The sequence below is a fragment of the Rutidosis leptorrhynchoides genome, chromosome 8, assembly GCF_046630445.1.
Source record: "Rutidosis leptorrhynchoides isolate AG116_Rl617_1_P2 chromosome 8, CSIRO_AGI_Rlap_v1, whole genome shotgun sequence".
Lineage (NCBI taxonomy): Eukaryota > Viridiplantae > Streptophyta > Magnoliopsida > Asterales > Asteraceae > Rutidosis > Rutidosis leptorrhynchoides.
The window spans coordinates 225,238,687-225,249,037 of record NC_092340.1 but is presented as its reverse complement, the minus strand read 5'-3'; the positions used below and the strand labels follow the sequence as shown (position 1 = coordinate 225,249,037).

Below are 10,351 nucleotides of genomic sequence, written 5' to 3'. Positions count from 1 at the left end.
TGTTTAGTTAATATAAAACCCATTAATAGCCCATAGTCTAATTTCCACAAGTGTCGTTCTTTTATCCAAACCCCAATTATGGTACAAAGCCCAATTACCCAATTTTAGTAATTAGCCCAACATCATGATTACTTCGGATTTAAATAAGCATAATAATAACTTAGCTACGAGACATTAAATTAAAAAGGTTGAACATAACTTACAATGATTAAAAATAGCGTAGCATTACACGGACAGAATTTCGACTTACACCCTTACAACATTCGCTAACATACCCTTATTATTAGAATTATAATTAAAATTAAAATTAAAATATAAATATAAATATATTTACGTATACATATATAGAGAGAGATTGAATTATATCTTTAAAATGGATCAGAATTCGTTCTACTTTATAGGGAGTTTCAGTTTTTGGGGCTCCGCGACTCGCGGCCCATTCCTTCTTCAAACTCCGCGAGTCGCGGAGATCGTTTTTACAGCTCACCCACATTTGGCTCTTTGTTTGCCGACGATTTATTTTATAAATATAATATATATATATAATTAATATAATTAATTATATATTATATTATATTTATATACATAATTAACTTGTAATTTTTAGTCCGTTGCGTCGAGCGTTGAGAGTTGACTCTGGTCCCGGTTCCGGATTTTCGAACGTCCTTGCGTACTATTTTATATCTTGTACTTTGTGTTTTGAATCTTGTACTCTTGTAATTTCGAGACGTTTCTTATCAATAATTGGAACCTCTTTGATTGTATTTTGTACTTTTGAGCTTTTTGGTCGTTTGCGTCTTCAATTCGTCGAATCTGTCTTTTGTCTTCACCTTTTATTATTTAAACGAATATCACTTGTAAATAGAACAATTGCAACTAAAAGCTTGTCTTTCTTGGGGAATAATGCTATGAAATATATGTTCGTTTTTAGCATTATCAGTATATATGTATTTCGGGTGGTAAATGGATATATTAATGGATGATAATTTACCTTATACTCGATCCACTAATTTTTTACATCATCCATATCCATATCCATTTATCATCCGTTTAAATCATTCATATCCATCTAAATGGATCGGATCGGATAGATATCCGATGAATCAGACATCTATTGTCATCCCTACTTATAACTATAGCTTGTTTTTTCATAAGCTCTGAAATATTTGTTTATCAAACAAGAATAAAAGCTAGAGCTTATAAAAAAATAAGTTTAAACTATCGTAAACCCGTAAAAGCTTATATATCAAACACACACTTTGAATAAATCTATGTAGACTATGATTAAACCATATGAAATTACGCCATCCAATCAGGCAATCAATGTCATACGGAGTATAATGCAACTTTAACTAACTATTGAAATATCTTTAAGCCAACCATCCAACATTGAATTTTTATTTTTTTATTTTATTATTTTGACAAAAATCGGAAATTAAAATATCAAGCGCTTTTCACGATGTAGTTGTGGCTTGTTTTCTTGGTTACATATGTTTATGTTTTATATAAATATACATCAGATATCAATGTATATTTGAAGATGATTCATTGAAAGATTTATATTTAAACGCCAAAAAAAACAAAAAAAAAAAAAACAAGCAATTAAATCTCATAAGAGGCAAAAACTTTAATTCTTTTTCAAACATAGCATTATATCAAACAATACACAAACTACAAACTCCATGTTCTACTCTACAAACGGCCTTTTCTGCCTCCTATAAAATTAATTAAAACTCACAGAAAATACTATTACTAGGAAATCCTACTACATAATACTACAACTATCAGTGTTCTCATCGTTGAAAATATGAGTCATATTATCGTTCACCGGTGCTCCCATTGGTGGCCCGAACGCACCATGTGGTGGCTGACCATACATCATTTGTGGGTACATATTGGCCCGTTGTTGATTCATCATCATTGCTTGCATATACTGTTGTTGCTGCTGCATTTGTTGTTGTTGATACGGGTTACCATGGTCCATTTCTTGACCCATTCCTGGACCTCGGTAACCCATTGGCATCCCCTGTGCAGACTGCATTTGCCCCATTGGGTAACCGCCCATTTGACCCATTGGGTAGTTCCCCATTTGTGGCATCATTTGGTTACCACCACCACCACCCATCATTTGACTCATATTATGAGGACCCCCACCACCGCCACCGCCGCCACCAGTATGACCCTTACTCTTCCCACCACCGCCGTTTTGAGGCTTGCTGAACTCCATAAACTCATTTTGTTTATTACCACCGCCTAATTTCCCCTCATCGTGATGTTTTCCTCCTTTTTTGTCAAAACCACCATCACCGCCTTTTTTGCCGCCTTTAGGACTTGACGCCTTACTTTTCTTTTTACCACCACCAAGAATCCCGAAAAACCCTCCAAATCCACCACCACTACCGTTGTCTTTACTCTTTTTACCGCCATCCCCACCACCGCCCTTTTTACCACTCTTAGCATTATTATTTTTATCATTATTTCCACCCTTGTCTTTGAACTGTACCGGCAATTCAAACCCTGAACCTTGTCCTTTTTTGTCATGTTTTCCATTACCATTCATTATTACAATGGGCCGCTGTGGCCCATGCCCACCCACTCCTGGACCACCAATCATTTTATTGGGCTTCTTCTCATACTCATCAAAACTATCATCATCTTCATCATCATATTCATCATCAAACTCATCATCATCGTCATATAAACTATCATCATCAAAATCATCCTCTTCGTCAAACACACCACCACCAGCAGCTGGTAAATTAAACTTAACCGACTTCTGATCCTTATCCGGTAGCTTGAAATCCTTAAACCCTTTAATTGGCACTTGCATTTGTTGATTACCTTTACCATCCTTTTGTTTATCCTTCCCACCACCACCACCACCACCCTTTTGATTCTTGTTATCGAAACCCATGTTCTTAAACTGATTATTGAGTGCATTCCCACCTTTCGGCTGGCCCCACAACTCGGCATGCTTACCGGACTTATTAAGCTTCTTTATAAGTGCCATGGGATCTGCATTTCCGGATACCGTGACCTTCCCTTGTTCTAAATCAATGCTGGTTTTATAAACTCCTGTTCAAATTAATTACCAAATATTAGCACATCAAAGTAGTGAAGTAGTAAAACATTTGCTTAAGTTACTGTACTATTTTTATTTTAATTTGGTCATATTTAAAAAAATGTAACATGTGATGATTAAACAAAAAGTAAGTAGTCAACTTATAGTAGTCAAAACTTAAAAGAAACCACGAAAGCGTGTAAACACGCAAACCACTTTCACAGCTTCCTCTAGTAATGTACTCCGTATTTGTTTTTAGCTAAAAGGAAAACATTTAGGTGCAAACACGCAAACCACTTTTGCATTACCCATCGCTTTTCCTTCCACCGCTTTACCATTTTTAATTTTATATTATTTTTAATTAATGGAGCTTATTCCAACACCTAATAACATTGTTTTTTTGTGCAGTGTTCATATTCAGGTTGGGACTTGGTAGAACCAAAAAATGATTGAAAATAAGAAGAAAAAACTTTTTATTAGTGAAATTTTTAAGTAATACTCCCTCCGTCCCATATTTATTGTCACCAGACAAAAAACACACAGTTTTAGGAAATCACACTAACTTTATTTCTCTACCAATTAAATTTCTTCTCTCTCCAAATTCACCAATGAAATATCTTCTTTCCTTTCTATTTATGGAAGTGAACAATTAATTTGAGAAATCCCAAAATAGAATAGTGGACAATAATATAGGGACGGGAGTACTCCATAAAGGTCGATGTTACTATCAAAATCCACTATTTAATAAATCAATTCATATAATGCAATAATAACTATAACTACTTATATTATATTATGTGCACAATTAACTGTATAGATGAGTATAAAATAATGAGTGGAAAATATTATTAACCATCCATAAAATATCTTGCACGTTCTTACCATATCTCAGTCAACCCTGGCCACTAATTTGTCCTTTTGTTAGTACTTAAAATTACTCTCTCCGTCCATATTAATTATTTTATTATTTTAACACACTTTTAAAAATACCACTACATTTCTTCAGTATTTTACAGTTTTAGTATTCAATATTTTAGCTACTTGTTTTCTTAACCAAAACGGTATAAATGACTTTCACTATATATTCTTATCTATTTAAAACATTGGACAACTAATTTGATATATTTCAAAAATAAATATTTTTAATCGATAATAAATATGGGAAGGATAAAATATGAGATAAAAAAAAGTTATTAGTAGCTGTTCGGTAATTAAATTAAATTAAAAACGTACCTAAACAGATATTGTATACGGGAGTATTATTTTTTACAGTGTACGAATAAGGTTAACGATATAAATAACGATATAAATGTAATGGAATGAGTAAAAAATTGGCTACTCTGTAAAAAAGTTCTCCGTAAAAGGGCAAAGGCATGTGGGAGAGGAATACAGGATGTCATGTCAGGACTGGTCGCAGCAGCTTCAGCAAGACTAGTCGGTGGACCACGTATCGTCATATCAATAATCGATATTAATATTGTTATTTATTTTTTCTTTTAATTTACGACTAACATAATTGCTCTTTTTATTTTTTATTCAAACAACAACTATCTTGTTAATTAGTGGAATAATAATATAGTTTCAAACATGTTAGCAAAATATCTTCATTGGCTAACTACTCCCTAGAATGTTACGTCTTCTTTGAGTAACAAAATACCTAAAATATTTAAAGTCAAGTAAGACAATGATTCCGAAAATTAATACAGCTTAATTTAGCTTAAAGTCTTAAACTAAATCAGTTGAAAATTATCTTTATGGAGTAATAAACTATCCAAATAAAACTAATAATAATTTCAAAATGACTATTATACCCTTGACTTTCGACGGTAAACAATTCCTTATGACTTAAGGAACCCAACACCGACTCTCATTCTGGGAAAGTGCAGGTAATTTTTTTAATCTTGTCATTGAAAACGCAACAATTCCTTATAATATACTTGAAACGAAAGTATCGACGTCGTTAGCTTAATCATGAAGAAATTTCATTTTTTTCATTAATTAATGCACAGAAGAATATGATTATAATAGAAATTAAACTAACCATCGACTTTATTCAAGAGTTTTTTAATCTTCTGTTTGCATCCATCGCAAGCGCACTGTATATTAACTCTGAGAACACAAGTCTGCATCAAAACCAAACAAAAAATAATTAAAACGACGTAGTCTATAGTACGTACATTCAATTGAAACAAGTTAAATTTACGTACCTGAAGCTTCATGAAGTCTTGTTTGTTCATTTTGATAAATGTGTGTTAATGATTCCTAGTTCTGTTTTTACGAAACAAAGGATTGATTTAATAAGTGAAAAACAGAGAAAAAAGAAAAGGATTTAAGAAGAAGATATGAGAGATTTATGTAAAACTTGAATAAAAAAGAAACTGAATTTAAAGGGGGTAGGGGGTAGTAGTACTAATTCAAGCATCAAGTGGGCCCCATCGACATCCACACTACCAATGACCTCCAGCTACCAGAGTGACTGTATTTTAGTTTTCTTTTATTTGTATTTTATATTTTATATTTTATATTATATATTATATTTTCTTTTTTTTTGCAAAAAGTAACAAACTTATTACTCTCTTCGTCCCAATTTAATAGTTACAGACAAAATAGCACACAGTTTTAGGAAATCTCACTAACTTCATTTATCCACCAATGAAATATTTTCTCTCTCCAGATCCACCAATCAAATATCCTCTTTTCTTTCTATTTATGGAAGTGGACTATTTATTTGGGACATCCCAAAATGGAAAAACAGGACTATATAATTGGGACGGAGGTAGTACTACGTACTAAAACTAGGAAATACACAAAACACACCAAAAAAGCAAACAACCAATGAACCAAACAAAACTAACTAAACTATCTGAAAGACGAAACGCAAACACGAAAAACCACACAAAACCAAAGGAAAGATATAGGGCGAGAAATCATAACCACCCGACACGATTCCATATCATTTACTTCATAACACATGTTGAGGGCGTTTTCTTTCGGAAAACGACCTCGTTTCTATATGACTATTCGTTTTGTTTGCCAAAAAAAAAAAATCTACTTCATAACAGTAACGAACAACAAGAAAACACATCAATAAACAAGCCCTGCTGATCAATCCTAGATTTGTCAATCAAGGATTGAGTGCGATGAGGGTGGAATGGAGTGTTGAGATTGTTTTTGGTGTAAAGACCCGTCCTAATCCATAGGAACGAATACAATAACATATGATTTCTTTGCGAGGTACTTTACCTCTATATGATACATTTTACAAACGTTGCATTCGTTTTTAAAAGACAAACTTTCATTACATCGAAATTTGACGGCATGCATACCATTTTCTAATATATCCAACTATAAATGACTTAATAATAATCTTGATGAACTCGACGACTCGAATGCAACGTCTTTTAAAATATGTCATGAGTGACTCCAAGTAATATCTCTAATGAGCAAATGCACAGCGGAAGATTTCTTTCATACATGAGAATAAACATGCTTTCAAGTGTCAACTAAAAGGTTGGTGAGTTCATTAGTTTATCATAAATATTCATTTCCATCATTTTTAATAGACCACAAGATCTTCATTTTCATTTCTCATAAATATACGTCCCATGCATAGAGACAAAAATCATTCATATGGTGAACACCTGGTAACCGACATTAACAAGATGCATATAAAAATATCCCCTATCATTCAGGTAAATCCTTCGGACATGATAAAAATAACATCGAAGTACTAAAGCATCCGGTACTTTGGATGGGGTTCGTTAGGCCCAATAGATCTATCTTTATGATTCGCGTCAATTAGTAGATCGGTTTACTAATTCTTAGGTTACCAAGCAAAAAGGGACATATTCGGCTTCGATCATTCACCCATATAATGTAGTTTCAATTACTTGTGTCTATTTCATAAAACAGTTATAAAAGCGCATGTATTCTCAGTCCCAAAAATATATATTGCAAAAGCATTTAAAAAGGGAGCAAATGAAACTCACTATACTGTATTTTGTAGTAAAAATACATATGACGATATTGAACAACTGAACAATGCAGGGTTGATCTCGGATTCACGAACCTATATCATTTGTATATATATTAACACACATAATTGTAATCGAACAAATTATATATATATATATATATATATATATATATATATATATATATATATATATATATATATAAATTTATTAGTTATATCATTTTTACATTAATTACCTATATGTTTTATATATTCAGTCTATATAATAAAAAAAATATTAATTTTTGTTATGTTATATGTATTAAATATATTTTTGTATATATATATATATATATATATCGTTTGTTTCTTAAATTTATAATAATACCAAAATAATATTAGTAATGATAAAAATAATAATCATGATAATAGAGTTAAAAAATGATACTTTTAATATTAATGATAAAATGATACCTTTAATAAAAATAATACTGTTAATAAAAATGTTAATTTTAATAATAATGAATACTAATAATAATAACTATAATGGTAATAATACTACTAGTATTAATACTAATACTTATGATAATAATGATAATAAAAATAATAATAACAAAGCTTATAATACTTAATACTAATACTTATTACTGATAATAATAATAATATTAATCATATTACAATAATAATTAATCATAATAACAATACTAATAATAATAATAATAATAATAATAATAATAATAATAATAATAATAATAATAATAATAATAATAATAATAATAATAATAATAATAATAATAATAATAATAATAATAATAATAATAAGTTAATAGGGATGCTACCTCCATGTAACAAAAAATAAACGCCCATGCCCAAGCTCGAACCCAAGACCTCTCGCTTAATAACCACACCACAAACCATTTTACCAGCGCTGTCTTCCTGATTATATCCCCATATCTATATTATTTTACCCTGTTCATGTTGGGTTCTTGTGATTCAATCCGAGTAGATAACCCAAACGGCCCAGCTAACATTAGCGGATTAAAGGATCGAGTTGGGCTTGGGTAGTTGGGTTGCTACAGTATGCACCAGAATAATAAAAAAAAAATGTTTAGTAGCCTGGGATCGAACCCAGGTAACATAGGATATACATGTGAGTGCTATCCACCCAAGCTGTCTCGCTTTTCAGATTGATATAAACACTATATTTCTTTTAACCTATATATTTAATTGTTTCTTCTTCTTCTTCTACAACTAAAACCCAGAACTATCCACCAACCTCAAAATTATCATCTTAGCTATTTCATCTCATCATCCAACTGTAATCTTATCATTCTTATCATGATCACCATGGTCATCATAATCATAATCATCATATTAATCGTAAAAAAAAATTCATCATCGTCGTTAAAAAAAATAAGATAACTATCCTCCATCATCATCATCATTAATTAAGCGTATTCCTTATCTACAATCATAATCATCACAATCCTAATTATCATTCTAATGAAATTAATATCCTCATCATCATTCGTTTATCATTCTATATGATCATCTTATTCACTCATCATCATCATCTTATTCATCCCCAATACTTCATCATATACATATTTATTTTCCAGTGATATTGGAAACGCATACCAGGATTATCCACGTGACTTCATCGTGTATTCCTTAAACCCTCGGCCCAACAACAAGAATAAGATCTCGGCCCATGTGCAATAAAATAGAAGCATGATGGTCCAATAGCAAATCTTACGGCTCCAGTTGTATTTTCTAAAAAATATTACGTTTTGCATTTTTATGAAGAATTAAAGGTACGCAAGTTTTGGTATAAAGTTAAGTGGGATGGTGACCCATGAGTCAATTGATCCTAAAGTCATCTAATCGACCCTACTGCAGCACCCAATTATCCTTGTCTCCTCCTTTATGAATCATAAACAATAATACTCACTATTATTGTGTTTAATATTCATCGCCTTTATTATTATTCAATAACGATATCAATATTCAAATACAGAATCGAAGTAGCAGCACATGCTATTGTTATGACAGCAAAAACAGTGATGAAAGCAGTTGTAGAAGCTAATATATTTAATCAAGAAGTAGAAATAGAAAACTGAAGTGAGAGAGTGGAAGAGAGAGAGGGAGGTTATGGTGGTATACGGCTGCAGTGTTTAGCTGTTTTGGTGATCGAAAGTTGCAGCAAAAATATCGATGGTGGTGGTTGTCTTGGTGATTCGATGGTGATTATACCGAATCCATTGTAGCCGTTTTATTTAATGGTGTCAAAAGTGTGTATGGTTGTTATTAGGTTGCTCGTAATATTAAATCAAAACGGAAAGAGTGATGAATAATTATATGGTGGTGATCTAGGGGTGATGGGTCTTGGGTTCACAAAGAAAAAGATGTGAAGAGGGTGATTATTTGGATTACATTCGAAGTGAAGGTTAAACGAACAAGAGGTGATTAAATAGGTGACGTCAAGGTGGTGATGAAGTTGACGAATAGGAAAAGAATTACGAGTGCAGCAATTTATCAAAGAAAATGGTCAATGTGTTGTTAGTAGTTTCGAATGATGGTGATAAGCCAAGGATGGTGTTCATTACCAGAAAACAAATAGCAGTCGTAGGGGATGACAACGTGGTTTGTGATGGTAAGAGTGATGTTTAGAGGTGCGTCTAACTAGTAGTCATGGCAGAGGTGGTTATTTTGAGTTCTTCATGGGTTGAAACCAAGACCAAGAAGGTTGTGGTGGATTGTGGTAAGGGTGAGGGTGGTTTCGAATTGGAAACAGAAACAAACGGTTATAGCAGTGGTTCGATATAGATTTAAGAGTTTTTGTTGTTCGATTTAAAAGGGAAAACAGAAAGTGGTGGTTTAGATTGATGGGTGTTTGAAGATGTTTGGTCAAATAGGGTGGTGATGATATGGTGTGTTTGTGTCGATAAATGAGGATATAACTGCAAATGATATGGGTTTCCATTGATGTATGCATGTATGATAGTGTGATTACAAACAAAAACAAAAACAGTTCCTTACTTAAATTCATCTACAAGTTGATATGAATATAAAAATATAAAGAAATTAAACGTGCAATGTATATTATAATTGAGTGATAGAAATCAAAAGCATACAATGATTAAATGGTAATAATGTTAAACGCTCGTGAATTTCAATTGTTGGTATGTTACCGACACTTTTCATGGACTACTATATCGTACTCTGTTGTTAAATCAGTGGCGGATAAAAGTCTTCGGAAAAATCCCAAATTTTTAAATTAACTATATTTATTTATTTTGGTCATTATGGTACAAAATTTGATCATTAACTATTAA

At 31.9% G+C, this 10,351-nt stretch overlaps 1 protein-coding gene across 1 annotated transcript; it reads right to left on the bottom strand.

The window, feature by feature from the left end:
- Window positions 1-1,602: 1,602 nt before the first annotated feature.
- On the bottom strand, window positions 1,603-5,405 carry LOC139862210 (uncharacterized). The gene is made up of 3 exons (XM_071850775.1): window positions 5,269-5,405; window positions 5,103-5,184; window positions 1,603-3,075 (listed from the first exon to the last, which is right to left on the bottom strand). The coding sequence occupies exons 1-3, from the start codon at window positions 5,296-5,298 to the stop codon at window positions 1,766-1,768; spliced, it is 1,422 nt and encodes a 473-aa protein (XP_071706876.1). The 5' UTR covers window positions 5,299-5,405; the 3' UTR covers window positions 1,603-1,765.
- Window positions 5,406-10,351: the final 4,946 nt, after the last annotated feature.